Here is a 21,587-nt window from a genome sequence, read left to right as displayed (position 1 = left end):
ATTCATTCTCTTTTCCTTTTTTTTGGGGTTACTAATTGCAGTCATTCCAACAAACTGAAACCAGCTAAAACCGGTTGCATGCCACTACAAGGGACTATGGCAGCAAAACATTTCCCACAACTACGTTTGACGATGTGGCATGACACAGAGTAGGGGAAACCCTTCATCATTTGTAACATAAGATAAGTCAAATAGTATATAACCTTCGTCCAAACTCTTCAACCTTACGGCAGTCTACGATCATTCACTGTATTAAACTAAAGAGTAAGCGGTTGGCAATCAATCAAGAGAAGTTAGGAAGTGGTATCCTCGCAAAATCAAAGATACGAAAAGCAATAGAAGAAACACTTTTTGATACTTTGACTAACAAAAGAGCAATTGAGTGGAAGATAGAGTATCTCTGCGTATCTCAGTGATAAATCATAAAAGACATCCCCTTGCGCTGTGAGGTGTTAACGAGGAATGTTTGGTCCAACTATCTGAACCAAAGCCAACCAATCGCATCCTTTTTAGCAGTTAGCACTAATGCGAGCAGCAATAAAACTTGCTGAAGAATACGTACTCTTAAAGAGACATTGCAGTTGTTGCACGTGGGGCTGTGCATTTGACATTTGTAAGAAATCACAAGCACTTGTACACCTACTTACCTTGACATACTATCTACACTGATGATCTACCATTTAAAATACTGCGGAGCGTGTACTGCACTAGAATTAGTCAAAACTGAGAACCTCAGCTCCTTTGGCGTTTCTTCTTTGAGTTGGGAGTTCCATGTACTTGGGTTTTCATCCCATAGGTCCGCATCTGAAAGTTTTCAAATGCCTCTGATACTGCTTCGACCTGAATTTGATACAAAAGGACTCCAGGCATTAAGCATATCTCTTGGATTCAAACAACCACAGAAGACGTCGTCCAAAGACTAGAAAGAAGGAAGAGAAGGTGATTTCGACACAGACCAGTTCAGGTTTCTTGGCGTACACCCTCACTATCATGTCTTGATAGCAAGCAGGCAGCAAGTGACTGATCCGGTCATCCTTAATAGAGAATTTCTCAGTGCTCGCAAAGTCCTGGGACAACAAATACTGCTTTAAAAGACAACACCTCTGCAGAGAATGTAGCACAGTTTGAAAAGAGGTAGAATCGGTTAGATAATGTCATTGGTGGTTCCCTTTGGCAGGTCAGCGGAGGCATTCATAACGTCAGTGGTTTTTTTTTTTTTCTTTTTTTTTTTGAGATAAAAGTACCAGAAGAAAAGACGCTAGTTTTCAACCTGTTCAGCTCCTCAAGATAATAAACGCATTTTGTATGTCAAGAACTGAATTTTGGTCAATTATAATCAACACATCCAGATTTAATTTACATAAATTCGTTATCCCAAGAGGTTTCAGTAATCCACCCTGCCAATCTTTTATATGTCGTGTATAATAATGAGTATGGTGGCTTTGGAACTACTTAATTATGTGAATAGAAGCAAAACACAAGTATTACCACATAGATGACCAGTAGCTATGATTACCCAAATAGTGGACATACTAAAGTACCGGTGGAAGTAGCTTAATAAAGGTAAAAAGTCAAATTCATCAAGTTTCATTTCATTGGGGATGCAAAAGGGGGTAGCATTACCTCGAAAAATTTGATGCTGGTGAAGAACATAGCACATGAGAACAGAAGAAAGAAAATTGTAAATTGAGGTCAACTTCATAGATCCATCATCAAGTCATGCAATCCAACATTGAAATACTCCTCAATGTACCTTTCAAGTGGATTTTCCCTTCCTCGAGTCAGGTCAATCTTCACATTTGTCACAATTATATCTTCCTCTTTCAATGTAATACCACCGGATCTCTGGATTAAAGAATATCCTTTAGGGATTTTCACTGTTTTATGCCGAAGACTGAAAGGTAATCAAGTAGCAAAGAATTACCTGGGAACAAACTATATCTTGTGGAGTTGCTACTTTAAAGTGATCCAATTTGTCCTTTGGAACAGCAAACTGGTTACAAAACTGTCAAATGTAGAAACATGGATCAGCAGTTCCAGAACTTGACATTATGAAGAGGCACAGGATTTAGTACAGAAGACTTTATTCCAAGGCTACATGCTTCACACATTTATACCTGATAAAGATCCCTTCTCCTGATGCGAAGGATCAAATCCCTGGATTCCTTCAATTCTTGGTGGGAAGAAGTTTCAATGGTTTTCAGTATTGTGTCATCTAACTGCAATTCAATGATCAGAGCAACTTGCCTCAAATTTTGAACATAAGCCACCACAATCTAAGGTTAATGCAAGGATCGAGCAACTCAAGTGACCTTCCAATACTGAGCAGGATCATCAATGAACGATGCAATCTGAAGATAATCATTTGCTTTTATCATGGCATCAACACACATAAGTTCTATTGCCTGAAAAACAGAATAAAAAGAGTAGATCAGAATTCAGATATGAATACTTTGACTGACATGCCACACTTTGACATTTAGACAACCAAGATATTTGGCACCTTCACTTTTGGATGCATATAGACAGTCCGATGCAAATCGGCCCTTGAAGAGAATAACTTGTGGACTGTAAGATCTGATCACAGAGGAAAAAAGTTCAGCCAAAGACCACATGAACTGTTACATAAATTAGTCAGCAAAAAGATCTAGTATCACCCACATTCCTTAGCTCGATAGCAAATCTCATCATCTATCACTCGCATATTTTCAAAAAGCCTGAAATTCGCAAAGTAAATCTTAGGGGTTAGAAAGGCTTGAGTACTGGTTTTTATCAAATAGAACTCCTACAAGTAAAGAACGGTCAAAGGGAAACAAAACCAGATTGCTGTCCAGTAAACCCCAACTCCAGTTTTATATGAAGTACCATCTAAACCATTATATCACGTCAAAACTGAAGAAAGAAAACAGAGAAAAATGAACTAAGAATGGTGTCTAAATCTTTGCGATACCTCCGAAACTGAAAATTGCACCCTAGGCCACAAGCACGGGAGTCACGAGATATGTAATCAAATCTGTCAAACAAACAAGTCAGATAATTCAATATTCTCAAAATGCTGGTAGGATCAGCAGTTGCTCCAGAAAATAGAACTCAAGATGGAAAACATACTTGTCAACATCTATTCCATTTCGTCCATTAGCAACAATGTCATATAGAAAACTCTTCTCTTTAAAGCTCTACAAAGCAGATTAATTTTGATAAAAGCAATCACTAAGAATGATGCACATGCTATTGTTAATAAGCACTGTCAAAGCTACATCCATGGAAATCTTTCCCCTGTCAAAGACTTACTGTTGAGATGGAGCGCTCAGAGGCATTTATCATGTCCTGAAATAGAGTGAAAAAATACCATGTCATAAAAATAGCAAAACAAAACCTGACACAGTATACAGTCATAAATAAGCAGATTTCATGGAACAGCTCATCCATATAAATACCCATCACTATTAATTAAAGAGGCCAAAAAGAACATTATGACTACTATCAGGCAGAAAGACGTCCTGAAAGTAGTTATCCAAATTCAATGGAAGTTACGTAAATTAATTGATGGAAGAAAGTTTCCAGAGTTTAGAATATGTCACATCTGATACAAATTTTTGAAGCTCAAAACTTCAAAATTAAGTCACATATGATTAATGCAGATAGAGCATCTAATATAGTAAAGAGGAACATAACAAAATTAAAATGACATTTCTCAAACCTTGACTTTTTTAAGATTTTCAGGGTCAATATCAATGTTATGCTCATCAACAATGTAATCTGTCATCTTCAAAGACATGTCTTCATGTGACCTGCAAGATTTTCACTTGCATAAAGGAGTTGTTCCATATGACCATAAGCATAACTTAAAAGTCCTCATCTAAAACTAGACCAAACAGACAGGCATTGTAACCAGACCAGGCTGAAGAACACTGTGATTGAAAAGGCTAAAATGCCTAAAATAAGGTTACCACATGCTGTCAAGCAACACTGACTTTGTGTAACAAATGGAGTATCTATTAACGGCCATTTCCATGCCAAAAAGTCATATATTACCACAGCAAGCAGAAGAACTAAAAACTGTACAAACATAGATACAAAATGTAACATATCCAAGGTTAACTTTTACGCTATTCAGCTCATCAGAAGGTAAATCACTGTAAGAGGGACTTTTAAAAAGATGAATATGCACCACTCTAACGCGAAGGGATGATACAGCCATAGAGGCAATTTCAGAGACACAATAAATTTTCAATTCAGTGCAGAAATTCTATCTTGAATGGAAGGGAGGGGGAAACGAGCACCATTTTAAGCCATTAACAACTCGTGGAAGAAACTCTCGCTCAAACATGTGGCTGAATGGCCCATGTCCCACATCATGCAGTAATCCTGGATATGGGGAAAAATTCCAATTGGGTGAACGAAGACAAGGATATGGGGTGTTTACAATAAGCACCTTACTAACCAGCTAATTTTACTGTCTGAACATCAATCTGTTCAATACCAAGCTCCAAGCCCTACATATGAAGTGAATGTAAATCTAGTAGGACTTAGCAAAGAACCACAATGTGAATGATGGGATAGAGAAAATTTCTACTTGATATCTTTTAAGTTTATCCATTGCTTTGTTAGCAAGCCAATAAACCCCAAGCGAATGCTCAAAACGAGAGTGGACAGCCCCTGGATAAACCAAGTATGTCATACCTGAAACAAATGAAAATAAGCCACTATCTCAACTTGAATTCCAAACACATCCAGCAATGAATGTGGTAGGACATAGGATATGCCCAATTATGACATGACAAGACGTAGGAAATATTCAGATAAAATTGACTCGAACCATCAAAATCATGACTCTGCAAGTCATTATTATCAGCAGAAGTATTCAACTACCTTCAAAATTTTTGGTCAGTTTTTTGTTTTTTTTTTTTTATGCTGCAAAGGAACATATTGCTAACCTAAATCTTGGAAATCCAATTGTTAACAGAAGTAGGGAAGATGTTTCTGATAAGCTGTTTTGCCTAATTATGCTTGCAATATATTTAGACAAATTCAAGAAGTTTAGCCTCTGGATGGATATCTAAATGAAAAGACTATTTTCTTACAGGCTATAAGTGGTATGTACGAAGATGATACAGATAAACAAGAAAGGGTCAAGAAATCAAGTTCCTAGCAGCAGTAGAGAATTTTAAGTACGTGACTTGTGCTCCCTAGCTTAACATTCAGCCATCAATAGCATCCAATCAAACGGATCCATAATTGAGGATAACCGAAAATCTTTACTGAATAGTTTAAATGATTGCATTTCAAAGCATATTTGTTGAATCAACAAAAGCGCAACCAATTATAGTCGATAAGATTCTACAGTTAAGGTTTCCAAAACATAAACATATTACTTTTGGTTAAAATTTTCCAGCCGCAATACATTTTTGTCCTTTATGAATATTCGTTTTCCAAATGCAAGTAAAACTAGTGGTTTGAAATGGAAGCATTGGCTTTATGTGGGAGAGTGCAGAGCTGTATATTCCAAAAAACAGAGCATACAGTTCATCAAAGTCCAGAATAGAGGCTAGTGCAACTAGAGATCAAAAACACATCCCTGGGCCTATACAGTTTGATGACTTGTACATCCAAAAGTTCTAACCAAGAAAGAAGGGACAAATTCAAGTCAACATCTATTGGACATGAAAACAAGCATCTATACATGTGATCTCTGTACACATATCAATACCAACTTTCAAGGGAATGAAATTGATAAATGTTCTGTGTAGCAGAAAATAGACATTTCTTGACAATCAAGGAAGTTATAAAATAATGTCCCGAGCTGCTTCCATATGCATACAGCTTAAAAGATCGTGGCATCAACGTGCTTTCTGATGGTAAGAAACACATATTCATAAGAAACTAATAAAGATCATAAAAAGAAGCCCTTCCCTATCAAAATTTATATGGCATTTATGTTCTAAACAGTAATAGTGCAAATCCGAATTCCAATCACGTAAAGAAGCCTCAGGTACAGTAAATGGCAAAAGGAAAAGGTAAATGATAGAGATTAATGTGAATACTTCCTTCCAAAAGAGAAATTCCTCTCTTTTTAGCTCATTGATCAATTTCAAGTCCGGTTTACTCAACAGCTTATACAGCGCTAACCTCAATTTCATACTAATGATCCAATAACTAGCAAGGATGCCTGACTTACCGAGCTGCTTCAAATCACGAAGCCTGTGCGTACAATAATCACAAAATAGTTACTTCCAAAAGTCAAATGTGTACTGCAGTCAAATACAGCATAGCTTCTAAAGTAAATCAAACTTGCCTCTGAAACTGTTCAGTATCGATAAACTTCAAAGAGAGCTACAAGATCACCAAAATACACAATTCAAAAAAAAAAAAAAAAAAAAGAACAGTCAAACACTTGTATCCTTCAAAATTCTGTCCGCCATAAAAGATTATTAGTTGATTCCTGCTCCGGTAAAGAATTAAAACAACTAAAAATTATATTATGCAGAAGCAAATACCATTTTCAAGTCAACAGTGCCTTGAAATGACGTAATTTCTTCAGACAGAAAAAAATTTAACCTACGCACAGCCTAATTAAAGAATGTTTTGGTGCCCGAGTAAACTAATAAGTGCGGTAAAGAAAAGTACGATTAGAAGAAATGATAGCTAATAATGACATTTACAAACTCGATTCACAAATACGACACCAAAATTATTTTATTTCAAGGAATAGGTCATTCAAATACATAAAATTACAATTCTCAGCTAACAATGAATCCTGTCTTTCTGAGGCAGTCGGTAGTAAATAAATTAACAAGAGGAAAAATCAGTCTGCTGAAATTAACTTCTCAAACCTCAAACAAACTGTCCTGTCCAAGCGAATTATAGAACTCTCCAAGAACGAACAGAATGAACTGGTATACGCTTCTTTATTCATAAGAAGAAAACGCATTTAACTCCGAAACATCGAATATATATACATAAAACAGCAGATAAAGTCTCGTATTCTTACAAAAAAAATTTTCAATCTCGTTTTCGCTATCAAAATACGTAAACACGGTGCCGGTCCGCTAACGAAATCAAGCCTTATCGAAAGTAACGACTTCATCAAAAAAACAAAAAAGAAGAGAAAAGAAAAATATAACAAGAAGAAAAAGACAGAGCTATATTAGAGTTCGTTGCATGCGGAAAAAAGAAAACAGAGCTCCAGATGGAATTTCACAAAAGAATTGAAAAAGGAAATTCGGTAATAAATTCATTACCGGATCGAGGTACATGTTTCCGTGGACGTTATCGTGGACGGATTTGAGAAACCGGCGATCATCACCGGCAGAAGCTGTGACGTGGCTGGGAATGTCCTCTCCTTTCAAGGAAGCTTTCATATTTTCTTACTCCAAACTCTCAGTCAGGAACTTTCTAGAGAGAGAAAGGGCGAGTGGCGGGGTTGAAGGAGTGAGAGAACGGGTGAAGAATTTATGGGCAGAGGAGGAGGCTCGAGAGAAGAAGAAAACTGAAAGGAGGCGTTGCGTTTGATTGAGATGACAGAAGAAAAGAAGTGGACAGTTACAGACTACTAATAGACTCGTTTGCCGCACATAATGTATAGGTGCAGAAAGCTTTGGAGTGGTGATGAAGTGATGCCGCCAAATTATTCTGTTTGTCCTCACGCGCTATAGTTGAAGTGGATGTAGTAACACAAGATTCAAAATTGGTTTACTCCAGATGGGTTCGAAAGAAATCTCAAATTAGGCTAACATTTTTTTGATCAGGCAATCAATCAATCAATCAAACCAGCGTACTGCTTGTTCCGCTGTCTATCAATTAACTAATTGATAATGAGATTTTCCACACAAAGACTAAGGCTATCAATGAGATCGGGGCAGCCCAAACTTGATCTAGAAAAAGCTATTTAAACACAAACCTTAACTGGATTAGACAAAGTTTAGGTCTAATTATTAGGCCCAAATCAAATGTGATTCGGATTTGAATTTTGCCAAGTTAAAATCCGATTAAAACTCAGCCCGCACATGAGAGCACTTATGTGTGTACATATATTATAATTATACACATTATGACGTAAATTGTTAACAATTATATATAAATTTATTGTAATTCATAATTATTAAATATATCATATTTAATTATGAGTTTGAATGAATTTGAAACCTATATAATAGTGTAAGCTAAATTTGAGTCTTTTAATTTGATCTCGAAACCCAAAACCCAAAAATCTATATAATTTGTGAGCCGAATATAAGTTTACTAAAGCCCAATTAATACCCTTAACAAATACCACTTTGGACAACTACTCTCTTGTAATCAGACGTGCCACTGGATTGAGTCCCTACTTGGTATGGTAGACTAAACCACAAGGAAGTTATAAGTTTGAACGTAGATAAACCATGGGGGAGGGGGCAAAAAAATCCTGATCACCGTTGCAAAATTGAAGAAAAATCAACTGAGCTGTAGTAAATACGTAGAAATCCAAAATTTCCGTTAAAGCTTTTCTTAGAAATCAACAAGTTTAGCCCACCAACTGGCTAAAACTGCCAAAATCTTGCCTAATAACAGATTCATTTGAAAGATGTTCCTATTTGACAAAAGGATTGTCAATACAAACAGCAGAATATTCAAAAGTCGTAAAGTTATTGTAAATTTGAGTGTACGGATAATTGGATGAGGATTCTGATACCAAGGTCAATTAGAACATGTTTTTTCCACAATTGGTATTACATACCAGACAACTAACAGTATCTTCCTAGCCTGGCATAAGCGAGCTACAAAACAGAAGTTCATTTCCTGTACAAAGAGCTCTTCAAGATTGCATAACAGCTAATTTAGTATCCCATCCTTTAATCCAGTCTATGAGAAATGGAAGAATGAGGTCTTCTCTGCAGAATTGACCTTGTTCATGTATCCTATGAATTAACAACAAAATAATAGCCGCTGACAGACATCGAAATCTATGTGACAATTCTGTCATTTCAAACAGATATTTACAGCAAAAGCTACAGCCTCAGATCCAAAAGCTGTTCCTCATCATTGGCATTCTTGAATTTTTCTTTCAACAGACTCCGAATACTTTGCCTCAAACTTGAGGCTTCTTCAGGGTTGAACCATTTCTTTCCAAACTGCAAATTAACAACATCATACAAGATACCATATTGTGCAAGAAGATTTACTTTCGTAATATAGACGAAGAGAAAAAATAACTACTAGTAAAAGGAAATCAAATAAGAGTGACATATTAAACATATCTAAAGTATGTTCAATGGAGAAGAAGATACGTACCCTTGCCAAATCCTTCTTCTTCAGCCTGTCTGGAGCCTCTTCAATGAATCGTTTCATAAAGAATAGAACAAAGAGGCCACAATCATAATCATTCCCTTGTTGTGGGACCTGCTTTCAAGAATCATAACAACAAAAGAAGTTGGAAGGACAAATGCCAGCATTCAAACTTTTCTCGTTATTCAGGATGACAAAAAAATTTCGACAACAGCAAGCATGAAACCACTGTACGGGCAATTTAGTTACGCAAAGACTTACCTGGACTATTCTCTCATCAATTCTATTAGAAAGATTCTCCCATACAGTGTCTGCTATAGGAAGATCCAATGGGACTTCTCTTTTTCTCAAAAATTTCCACTCCTCTATTAGAAAGCTGCAAAGCATGATTTGAATAATACCTCAGCAACAATTATATTGCTAGTCATACTGATTTTGGGTATTAATGACATTCAAAACTTCACGACTCATTCTTTTGCATTTATGATAATAACCTAGCAGAACGTGACAAATCTAATCAAAAGAACTGTTTAAGAAACCTTGTTTGGTATCGAGACAATGAAACAGAACATGTTTTTAAATCACAATCTTATGTCTTCATCACCTTTTTATGTTAGAAAAAATTGAACGGCTAGAGTGAAGCCCTAGCGAATCCAAATGAAGCATGATTGGTCCTGAACGATCTTCCACATCCGGTATACATATAATCACCAAGCTCCAGTGAAGACTGTATTAAAAAAAAAAAGAAAAGAAAAGAAAAGATCTACTGGTAAAAATTATGGTGAGTCGAACAGCAAAAACCACACAAGGTAACAAGAAAGCCTGAATACTTGAGTGATGCAAATAAACCTAACTAGAATGAACGTGGAGAGCTATGTAGTCAAATGGGGTGGATCAAAGCTGGATAATGTGTATCCCTATAATAACTTCTTATTAAGCAAAAGAAACAGAAGATTTAGGCAGCAAAGGGACCATATATTGATTTGGAAAAGTATTGCAGGATAAGGTCAATTTTGTTTGTTAGCAAGACCAAGTAAGATTCAGGCAGCTAGCTTAAACAATTTTTTAACCACATCGCAACCATGTTTTTAGCATGCACTATGTTAATTATGGGAGATAATATTTTACTACTAAAGCATGAGGCATCTAGAAACTCAGAAGTATTACTTCAGGAGAAAATTGCTTGTGCAGGGTAGAGTTCAGGAGAACAAAAGTTTATCCACTCTTTAACAGAGAGCACAAGCTGTTCAAAACCTTTCACGTATAGATTAGGATAACAAAGAGCCCCAGTAAGGAAAAGCAGCTAGATCAAACTTACCTCTTCGTACGCACTATGAATATATAATCGACATTTAAATTGTCAAGAAGAAAGAAAACCTGTCCTACAAAAAGGCATAGGTGTCCGAGCCTCGTAAAAATGCTTTCTACCAAATTCTATTTTTCAACATTTCAATGCATGAAACAACCCTTTATGCAATATGAGGCAACTATGATAACCTCAGCACCATTTTGTTGTCAAAACAGACTTGAATTGCCCATAAGAGATGCTTGCTTTGCATAAAAACTCTCCATTTTCTCCGTTTAACCAAAAATAAATAAATACATAAATAAATTCCTATGACATTTCACCCTAATGACCATTGCATACAACAAAGCTAAACCATCCTTCAATGATTTCTGCTTTTTTTTTAAACATATACAAAAAGAATGTCACTGTCTCTACTTCATAGTGCCATCAACCATGACAAATATGAGTTGAGGTGATCTCACTGTTGTAAGCATTCACCTAATTGATTACAACTGAAAAACTGTTTATTGAGATAAAGCTTCCCCTTCTTCCCAGCAGAAGAAGCAGAAAAATGAGATACAAGCATGCTGGACCTCAGGATCCATATTAGAAGGTCAAAACCTCTTAATAAGAATATAACATTTAAGAGATGAAAATCAAAGTGCAAAGACCATGATTTAAGATCACTCCACAAAGCCTCTTATTGTGTCGCAAGCGAATCAAGAAATGACACCACTAAATAGAAAGTGACGCACATTTGTAGCAGAAACACCTTACTTTTCATGTATGGGTATGAGTACATATGCCTTCTCAAATATGTAAATACGTTTCCACCACCGCCTCAACTTGGCAAATGAATTTTCGATGTCCTGCCATATTGTGTGAGGATAGACAAATTAATCACAAAAGCTAGATGGAAAGATGCCATAGAGGATAAGGAATACTACTGCAGCTAATACACGTGATCTCATATAAGCCTAACCTTTTGGAAGGGAGACTAAAAATATTCAATCACTCATAAGCTTATCAAAAAAATTAAGCCAAAAAAGGTAGCTACGTCTGGAATGGCTATATATATATATATATATATATTTTTTTTTTTTTTTTTCTTTTTTGGGCCTAACTTAAACAAATATAAAAGGAAAACCTAAAATGTCTTTTATTGGCAAAACCAAATGTTTATGCTGAAAAATCAAGTGTTAAGAAGGACCATGCATTATCCAGGCTAGTGAAGTTCCCCAATACATTTCTGACCTATGATTCTCTAGCTTTTTTCTTTTTTTGGTAAGTGGGAGGTCTTGAACCTAGGGCCTCCTACTTACAATCCCTCCCACCTTACCACCCAACCCAACCCTCCCCACTCTCTAGCTTAAACTTACAGAATGAATAAATCAAATCAAGAATAAGGCTCCATCAATGTCGTATTACCAGCAGCTAAACAAGGGCATGTCATACAGAGCAAAGAACCTAAGCTACCATAAAACTATATGATCATTTTTACATGGATTTCAAACATTTAGGAAAAACATTTCCCTTGTTGTGAAAGGCAAAATGCAAGATCAGCATATATCATGCTATGAACAGAACAAGCTTTAGCTTACAGAGGGAGACATCTTCTCAAACTTTTCTGTGGTGAAAAAGACAATACCTTTTCACCTAAAGCCTCTTTCAGTTTTTCATAGAAGTAGGTATTAAAAAAATGGTAATTGCATGATTCACTTTCAGTTGCTTTAGATGTCAGCCCCTCCACCTGCAGATACCTGCCCATCAAAAAGAAACATGACTTCTTCATTTTTCAGAAATTTCAGAAGAACAAGAAAATTTCAGAAGATATACATACATACATATGTAGGTATATGTACATGTATATATACATGTGTGTCTGTATGTATATACATATATATAATTTCTCAACCCAGAATGAAGTGGAAGGTTCACTCATGTCTAGGAAGCGTCAAGAATTTTGCAAACACAAGATGATAGAGAAATTCGATCCCAAAACCTTCCAAGCTCACCCAATCCCTAACCAAAGAAAAAAATCCATTTAAAGTAGAGGTGACCCCTTTCTGAATCCAATCCTTTTGTATCAAATTCCTGAACCTGGCCCACGGTACCCTGCATTGTTTGCAAGTCACCATGGCATCAAACTTTCCATCTGTGTACTCTATTTAACTTACCGTATGTAAAAATTCATAATAGTTGATGACAAATATGCCTGAGGAGCGAGACAATCCAGGTCCGAGTAGCAGATTGTTTCAACAGATACAGGATCATCCCTATTTCCGCATATGTAGAACAAAGCTTAATTCAAACAGGTTCAAAAGAAATGCTTCTTCAAAATTACAATTAGTTTTCAAGGCTGCAATTGCCTAACCTATACCTGGAAGGATAATATATCCTGGTGTTCTTGCTGAAACAGAGTAACTGGAATCAGTAATTGTGATCAAACAAGCGTATAAAGGTAAACCACATAAATATTCAATCACTACCATTGATTCAGTTTATTTGTTTGAGCTGCTGTTTCTTCAACCTCAAGTTCCTCATCAACAAGTACAACTGTCTCCTGTACAAGATCCAAAGGGTATTGGCGCATAAATATTGCTGTAAAGTACATGGCATACTTTAAGATGAAGGATCACTTCTCCCAAGCAAGGGAAAAAAAATCACTTGTCTGAAGACAACATTTTTTTCAATTACAACGCCAATAAAATGGAAAACCAAAACCAAAGAGCTTAAAATTGACATAATGGAATAGAAATAGAACAGGAGATCCTGAATCCACTAGCACACTGTTTGCTACATAGAGTGCCTGGTACTTGTATGATTAATATCATATGGAAGAATATAGAATTTTCTTCGTAAACAACCTAATCTCACCATTTATGTAATAACTTCAAAATTTGGACACATCATCTCATATTATTTGAGCATTGGTATAGCACCTGAAGCGTCCTACATAAACCCATAACATTTCTTCTAATCCAGCAGTCTAAAGATGTATTGTTTCGCAGGATTTGTCATCTTAGCATTCCAATTAGTTTCTGACCATGACATTTTGTGGCCAACAAATTGAATCCCCCTAATGCTACTTTATGTCTGATCTTCCTTATTACTGCAAGTACAAGTAAATCTACAGCTGAGCATGGTTGTCATTTAACCACCTACTAGAGGCAATCACCAAAAGATTCCTTCTCCTGCTGCAGCCTCAAAGGCAAGCCACAGCCTCTGATAGTGTATGGCTTATATTGTAGACGAGCAAAAAATTTCTCCCAAAGAGGAAAAAATCAGAAGTAACTTTACCTTGATGCGCTTTGGGCTATTTGAAGCCTGGAGTCGAGCAGACCTTCTCCTAAGAGATAAGTTATTGGATTAGTCAAAGCACACATATCTGCACATTACTTTGTTTTTTACTCTGCTAAGCAGAAGATCATGCAAATACGGCAAAAGGAGGACAAAAAGCGATTGGAGACTATGCAGGTCACCAACTTTTTGTTTTATGCAAAGCAAGGCTCGGAAGTCGGAAGGAAAAAAAACAACCAAAGGTAACGAGTCAGACCAAAAGAATACGATGAATTAGCATCAAACAATTGGAACAGGATAGGTAACAAGAAAAAAAAGAAGTGATGCACTTATTAAAAGAGCCAATGAAGGATCAAATCTAGCAATCTGCATCCTCCCATTTAGAGCAATCCACATGTTGCAGCGCAAGCATGAAATTCAAAAGCTTCATAAATAAATTCTACTCCTGAAGAGGTGACAAATTACAGCAGGAATGCTGGAATGGAAGGAGAAGATCCAGAAAGCAGACTCTACATCACATGTTGCATATTTTTTTGGCCATAATGAAGCAAGTAAAGAAAACAATGATATCAAACACAATAATTTGCTATATTAACAAGCAACCAAAACAAGTTTGGCTTTCTTAATAGAGAATAGAAGTTAGCATATGAAGTTGCAACATACTAAGAAGTGCAAATCATACTGGTATCAGAGAGCAAATGTAAAAAGACAATGAAGCAACCATGTAGTTGACCAAGTATAACTGCAGACTTAAACATCAAGAACTTCTTCATCTTTTTCTTTTTTCCCTTCTTCTGTAAATCAACCTTATCGTCTATCATATATAATGACCTGAAAAGCTATTTGGAAAAGGAAAAATTTTTTTGGTGAGAACAATTCCAACAGTGGACCAACATGATAAAACAAACTTGATACCTCATTGCTAAGAAACTACAACAATGATTATGTTGAATCATAAGTAAATGTAGTAAAAATCATACGAGCATAAAGATAGAAGAAGCTAAACAAAAAAAAATAACATGAAATTAAATAAACAAACAGACAAGCATGATAAATCTTCTTTAGGAGTACAAGGAGAAGGTGAGTACCTCTCCTTTTTATAACCATTTGATAGGGGTACATTATCAACATTCAGAAGAGGACTGCCCAAGGATTGAAAAGGTGATTCTTTTGATGACAACCCTCTCTTCTGTCTACTGCTGGATAAAGACGGCAATTGGGTTTCCATTTTTTGCCGACCACAGGGGTTTAATGTAGATAGTTCTTTTTCGAAAACTTTGAATGTTGTTGAATCTGTCTGCTGGATCAATAAAAGCAGGTTTGACAATCAAAAAAAAGCCTTTCAAACATAAGTAGGCCTGTCCTCAATTAAAGCATTCAAACTATCAATAACTGTTTAAAAACTGTTTTGAGACCTCCAAGGGATGGTGAGCCAGCATTAGGGGGCCATGGGTTCTCAATAACGCAAGGACCATTAATGCCTCAAGACCAAATGACAAATGAAAAATAAATAAAGGTTAATTTTGACAAGACATAACCAAAGAAAGAGTTAGGGGTTGATATAGCAATGGCGAAAACTTATACATTTCCAACCTTAGAAATTTATCAATTCTTTTATCAATGCCGGAGGTCCTTGATGGATTCCAAAGCTTGTAAAATTTGTTATTGCTGGTGCCAAAAGTTTCCATGTGCTAGAAGAGGTAGCAATGGCTGAAGAAAGTACACATAAGATTTGAGAAAGTTTGACTCATATGGTAAACTTTTTGCATTGCACACCCATAGAAATTGACTTAATCTCCAAATCTTCCACATACTTTACCTAAATTTTGTTTTTCTAAACTGTATACGAGCAATGTTGCAATGTCTGCAACCTACATTCCACTTTACCACGCACTATTGAAGAATCTTTGGTTTTCTTGCAAATTTCAGCTCCCTTCAACTCAGCCTTTTTTTTATTTGGTCCTTGATACAGTTTGTTCATTCTTTTTAAGCATTGCCATAACTCTTTAATTTATGATTTTTTTTCTTGAATTCCATAAAATTCAAGTTAAGGACTTCTACGAGCATGCCTTAAGGCTCTTGCCTCAACCCATGGATATAGCACACCTCTACCTCTGTCACCACATGTTTATAAAACAAACATAATGATCATAAAGCTAATAAGAAAGATTCATGTTAATCAGAAAGACGTTCAAGAGTACAAACCATACTTTTCTGTCCAACTTGCTTGAGAAGCATGTTGAAAATGACAGTGCAGGTGATAAAGATGATAGAGGTTGCTCCCGAAGGTCATCTGATACACCTATTTGCACCAGAAAGAAAATGCTTTTCAAGTAAACAATTTTTCAGTTTAATACTCCAAAAAAGAGAGATGAAAACAATATAGCAAGTCGAGCGAACGAATTAATGTGCACATCCTTCAGGACACAAACATCTAAAAGTAATGAAAGAGAGTGGGGGGAGGAGAAGAAGCTACTAAGTTCCTCCGAAACCCAGCAAACCAGTTCTTCCCCCAGCAGGAGGCAAAACAGCTGTGAGACTTGACACTGAAGCAGCAAATCGAGTCATATCGACATTTATCATTTTATCTGTCAGTAGATTGCGAAACAGCACCTAAAGAAAGTAATCCTAATAACACGTATTCATTTTGCATGTGCTGTTTTGTATAACTTTTTGATGATTTACATAATTTTAACTTCAGGGCGTCACCTTCATTTGAAGCTTAAAGCAAGCATAATTGCAAGACAACTTCAAGGTGAATCAAAAGGTTTAAAAGCTTAATTGCCGCAACCACAGACACAGATCCATTGTAGTGCCAACAAAAGAAATGTTTACCGTTACAATTTTGATCATGATGTTGAATCAGCTTCTTGCATCCACCACCATCGCTCTATGAAGCAAATAATGAAAAACTGGAGTCAAATATCATTCTTAGTTGAGGAACGAAGAATGGGTCATAGGATGACAGTCAAACTAAGTAAAAACTTAAACCTTACATCAGAACTTAAATCAGAGTATGGCCATGTATAGACTTATTCATGCACAAAGCCACCAGCACTTCAGTCATATGCACAATGTTCAAACAGTAAAAAAGAATAACAAAATCCAAAATTTGCTTTCCGCAATATCAAATATCATGCAAAACAACATGTGTGCTTTACAATTGCAGAACACAACTGATATTCTATTCCTAGAAACTACGGTGCAAGTCATTTCATTGTGGAAACAATTCTCATGAAGTCACCTAAAATTAGAAGACAACATATCTTTTGAAAAAGAACATCTGCACATGCTATATCAAAAAGAAACTAAAAGACAACATTTGCTTTTCACGACCTATCTGCTTTTGCCAAAAATGGGAGATTATGAAGAGTAATCAAATCCAAGTCAACTATTACATATCAACATATCCATGGGCGCAACAATGTTGGGGGCTCAGTGGAATTGTTACCCCAAAACTTTTAAAAACTATCCTTTACCCACTTAAAAAAAATAAACATTTTCAATTAGATTAAGCCCCTATAAAACTTGATGAGAAAAATATAAATTTGCCCCCTCGAACATACATCTTCACTAGATTTCACGCCCCATGAATTGTAGTTTCCTTCCCTGACATGGATAGGCATTCCATGTCAGAGACAGCCCATCAGTGCAAGGCTTTAGTACTTTCTGGTGCTACCCAAAAAAAAAAAAAAGAAGAAAGCTAACACATACAAAAGCCAACATCCTCAACCCTCATTCGAAGACATTCGAAGTACATTTCCAATTGCTGGGCATAAAATCGGAAAACAATGAATTAGCAACCAAAACAGTCCTAATAAATGAACCATCAACTTGGTTAATCATAACCCCATGATTCACATCACATGATCACTCCTTTAAACCCTCGGTACACGCATCCAAATAAATACACCTAATTTCAGACTTTTCAGCTGATACACACTCGTATGTACACTTATTTCCACATACATTTTCCACTAATCCTCCAAAATTGAGGTACTAAAACAAAAAAAACCAAACCAATAAAAATTCAACCTTTTGGAGGGGGAGGAGACGCCGGCGCCTTAATTCATCCTCATGGAGTTGGAGGCTGCGCTTAAGCTTCTCGCCACCGTCTTTCAATGTCAAGGACAAAGTCGGTAAAATTCTTCTAATCCTATCCGCCGATTGTTGGAGTTGCTCGTCCGTCATATTTCGTAAGTCACTGACTAGTTGATTATTACTTACTTTTTCATCCATCTCCTTAGCCTGCGGCGATTTCCCGGGCACCACCACCAAAGACAGTGGCTCCGCCCCCTCCCCCTCCCCCAGTAGTTTGTCCCAGTCCTTTGAATCCAACTGTAGTGGGCCCCCACTTTTCGCCCCTTCGCCGGCCATGCATCCAATTTTTACATCTATACATACGCGGATGCTCTGTATGTATAGGTTCTATCTAATGTTTGATAGTCAATTACTCTGCAATTTGTTTGTTTCTTCTTCTTCTTTCTTTTTTTGTTTTTTCCTACTGTGAATGATTGTAGAGGAGTGTCGCGGAGGACGAGAGGGAGTAAAAATGGTGGAAAATTTTCTATTGACGGAAGAATGGTGGACTGGTACAGGTGGCACTCACCAGCAGAATAAATGGCAGTTCTTTGGTCTACCTTGCAATTTGAGGGAGAAAGAAAATGAATTTCGTGATTTTAAATGTTTTGGGCTTGTCGCAGGCTAAGGCCTGGTCCTGGTCCGCCAAGAATGGGCCCGTCCTTTTGGAATAAATGTGTATAGTCCCAATTTACTTGATATATAGTTAAAACTTCACAGGATTTACCAAAGACTTACCGTCACAAGCATTGCAAAGACAAAGAGCCAACCCCAACAGCTTTATGTAAAAATTTTCCACAAAACTTCCGTTGAGGGTCCGTTTGGTTGGACTGAAAATATTTTTCTTCGAAGTCATTTTTCTGAAAAATCACTTCCTTCCCCATAATTTTCCAGTGTTTGGTTATTAAGTGAAAATATTTTTCAAATTCCTTTTTTCATAATTTTCCGGTGTTTGGTTTGTTAATTAAAATATTTTCTGATATGTTTGTTGATATGTTGCAAATATTTTTCTACTCTCAAAACATTTATTTTATTACAAGTTATTTTTAATTTCTATTCATTATAATCATATTATCATTTCTACAAAATATTTATTCATATTACACCATGAATTCTTAAATGAAATTATTAATGATACTAATGAATTGGTTGCGAAAGAAGAGTTAAAAATCAAACGAAAACCTAGCTGAACACTATTCTTTCGCAGTCATGTTTCTAGCAACCCCTCATCTAGGAAACACAATACAATAGTCAAAAGGGACAATACCATCTCTGAGATTCACAATAGTGCTTTCAGATGGTCCGCTTGTTTCTCTCCATTAGCTCAAGGAAAGAGAAAAATTAGAAAGATGAGTCTAAGCAAAGTTTACCAAATCTGCACTCTTCTTTGACGGGGACCTAAAGATTTTTTTCGAGGGGCAAATTTCTGATCAGAGAAAGCAAATCAATGCAATCCTTAGACGGTCAAAAAAAGTTTTCTGAGGATGAAAATGACAAAGGAGAAGATGTACAAGAACAAGCTAGTGGAGTGGACCAAACATCTTCAGCCTAGATTTGGCATGATATGGAAGGCAAATTGAAGGCAAATATAAGCCAAAATATAAAATATTGCTCAACAAAAACGAAAATCACATCTCCAAATGAAAAATGGTCCCAAAAATATCAGTTGCCCAGGTAGTAAATCATGGTTACAAAAGGAAACATCTGCACAACACGTCACCAATGTTCATGTGAACGTTTTACAGGAAAAAACTTGGCGACGAGAGCTTTGAACAAATACAGTTAGCCTGCACCTACAAATTCCCCAGGCCACGGCAAGTGGCAAGGTACTCAGTCAGCCCTCCTTTTTTCCACTTCTAGATCACCTCCAAGGTTCAATGGTGCTGAAACACAACAGGAAAAATAAATATCTTAATACATGAGAGAAGCATCAAGTTCACTCGTAAAGCACAACCTATTAAAACTCATAGGCCATACAAGAAACAATTATTCTAACAAGGCAATTGCATAATTCAGTTCACGTACTTTATTCGACGCCCCAATCTTTCTTGAACCTCTCGAGAGAAATCAAACGAAGTCTTTGACTCTTCGCCATAAATGCTTTTCCTAGCTTCTCATTTTGCACCAAATGATCGAATACCAAGTCCAGAAATTCTTCGCTATAACCTTCTATCTTCATAATCTCATCATGTAGTTGGTTGATATCAAGCTTGTTTGCACTAATTTTGTTCAAAGCAGCAGCCACTTCTCCAAGTTGTTGAGACATCTTTTCAATGTCTTCATTGCTGCAATTTCTTTTACGATGTTGTTTGGTTCCTGATGATGTTGCTCTCACTTCTGAGGATCTTGCACTAGTCACATCCTTTTGTTCTACACTTGTCTCCACACTTGTCTTAGGAACAAATGGAGTTTCCAGATCAACAAATGATTTTGCCACTTCTCCAAGTTGTTGAGACATCTTTTCAATGTCTTCATTGCTGCGATATCTTTTACGATGTTGTTTGGTTCCCGATGATGTTGCTCTCACTTCTGAGGATCTTGCACTAGTCACATCCTTTTGTTCTACACTTGTCTTAGGAACAAATGGAGTTTCCAGATCAACAAATGATTTTGCAAAAGACCCGGTGGCCAGATCTTTCCCAACCACAACAGCCATTTCATCATACAACTCGATTTTATTATGAATATACTTGTTGTGACCTGAATTTTTCTGCGTAATCATAAACCAAAAATTTCAATCAACAAATATGATTGGTCTTCTAAATCACAAATTAGACAACACTGACAACTACAGGAAAAAATCCAGCTAGCCCTCTTTGCATAATTTGTGCTGGTTTACATACTGACCATATAGGTAGAACCAAGAGTACTGAGACTAGAAATTGGTAATCATGAAAATCAATTTCAATTTCAGAAAAATTTTGGACCGCTGATTTATGATTTGTTTAAGACTCTATTAAAAAAGAGTTAAGTTTTAAAAGTAAACACTAAACTACTTAGGGAGCCCCTAAAATTCAAAAGATAACAATAGAAAGTGAAATGTCAAGGACCTAATTTCAGACTTTTCAGCAGATATACACTCATATGTACACTAATTTCCACATACATTTTCCACTAATCCTCCAAAATTGAGGTACTAAAACAAAAAAAACCAAACCAATAAAAATTCAACCTTTTGGAGGGGGAGGAGACGCCGGCGCCTTAATTCATCCTCATGGAGTTGGAGGCTGCGCTTAAGCTTCTCGCCACCGTCTTTCATTGTCAAGGACAAAGTCGGTAAAATTCTTCTAATCCTATCCGCCGATTGTTGGAGTTGCTCGTCCGTCATATTTTGCAAGTCACTGACTAGTTGATTATTACTCACTTTTTCATCCATCTCCTTAGCCTGCGGCGATTTCCCGGGCACCACCACCAAAGACAGTGGCTCCGCCCCCTCCCCCAGTAGTTTGTCCCAGTCCTTTGAATCCGACTGTAGTGGGCCCCTACTTTTCACCCCTTCGCCGGCCATGCATCCAATTTTCACATCTATACATACGCGGATGCTCTGTATGTATAGGTTCTATCTAATGTTTGATAGTCAATTACTCTGCAATTTGTTTGTTTCTTCTTCTTCTTCTTCTTCTTTCTTTCTTTTTTTGTTTTTTCCTACTGTGAA

At 36.5% G+C, this 21,587-nt stretch overlaps 3 protein-coding genes across 9 annotated transcripts; all 3 read right to left on the bottom strand.

The window, feature by feature from the left end:
• Window positions 1-336: 336 nt before the first annotated feature.
• Window positions 337-7,620, bottom strand: LOC113719579 (uncharacterized). Of its 4 annotated transcripts, XM_027244805.2 has the most exons (19): window positions 7,242-7,610; window positions 6,296-6,333; window positions 6,179-6,201; window positions 4,577-4,683; window positions 4,445-4,496; window positions 4,284-4,368; window positions 3,701-3,791; window positions 3,292-3,327; window positions 3,109-3,176; window positions 2,951-3,013; window positions 2,662-2,717; window positions 2,504-2,577; window positions 2,313-2,405; window positions 2,118-2,219; window positions 1,925-2,005; window positions 1,754-1,845; window positions 1,624-1,639; window positions 957-1,067; window positions 337-840 (listed from the first exon to the last, which is right to left on the bottom strand). In XM_027244805.2, the coding sequence occupies exons 1-19, from the start codon at window positions 7,359-7,361 to the stop codon at window positions 733-735; spliced, it is 1,416 nt and encodes a 471-aa protein (XP_027100606.1). In that variant the 5' UTR covers window positions 7,362-7,610; the 3' UTR covers window positions 337-732. The 4 variants fall into 4 exon arrangements, with proteins under 4 accessions (XP_027100606.1, XP_071928858.1, XP_027100607.1 ...); XM_072072757.1 differs by lacking the exon at window positions 1,624-1,639 and having other exon boundaries at window positions 7,242-7,620; XM_027244806.2 differs by lacking the exon at window positions 6,296-6,333.
• A 1,022-nt stretch (window positions 7,621-8,642) lies between these two features.
• LOC113719577 (ubiquitin-like-specific protease 1D) lies at window positions 8,643-18,491 on the bottom strand. 4 transcript variants are annotated; one of them, XM_072072754.1, is made up of 14 exons: window positions 17,888-18,491; window positions 16,688-16,742; window positions 16,063-16,154; window positions 14,941-15,152; window positions 13,853-13,901; window positions 13,042-13,115; window positions 12,927-12,962; window positions 12,730-12,828; window positions 12,201-12,312; window positions 11,330-11,421; window positions 9,869-9,991; window positions 9,526-9,640; window positions 9,271-9,378; window positions 8,643-9,110 (listed from the first exon to the last, which is right to left on the bottom strand). In XM_072072754.1, exons 1-14 carry the CDS (start codon window positions 18,227-18,229, stop codon window positions 8,988-8,990), a joined length of 1,632 nt encoding a protein of 543 aa, XP_071928855.1. In that variant the 5' UTR covers window positions 18,230-18,491; the 3' UTR covers window positions 8,643-8,987. The 4 variants fall into 4 exon arrangements, with proteins under 4 accessions (XP_071928855.1, XP_027100602.2, XP_071928856.1 ...); XM_027244801.2 differs by having other exon boundaries at window positions 12,933-12,962; XM_072072755.1 differs by having other exon boundaries at window positions 14,941-15,149.
• A 1,049-nt stretch (window positions 18,492-19,540) lies between these two features.
• LOC140021686 (uncharacterized) lies at window positions 19,541-21,587 on the bottom strand. Its single transcript, XM_072072978.1, has 3 exons — window positions 21,105-21,587; window positions 19,958-20,642; window positions 19,541-19,815 (listed from the first exon to the last, which is right to left on the bottom strand). Exons 1-2 carry the CDS (start codon window positions 21,438-21,440, stop codon window positions 19,959-19,961), a joined length of 1,020 nt encoding a protein of 339 aa, XP_071929079.1. The 5' UTR covers window positions 21,441-21,587; the 3' UTR covers window positions 19,541-19,815; window position 19,958.

This window comes from Coffea arabica, chromosome 11e (genome assembly GCF_036785885.1).
Source record: "Coffea arabica cultivar ET-39 chromosome 11e, Coffea Arabica ET-39 HiFi, whole genome shotgun sequence".
NCBI classification, from domain to species: Eukaryota; Viridiplantae; Streptophyta; class Magnoliopsida; order Gentianales; family Rubiaceae; genus Coffea; species Coffea arabica.
The sequence above is the reverse complement of the archived record's forward strand: the minus strand, read 5'-3'. Positions and strand labels throughout refer to the sequence as shown.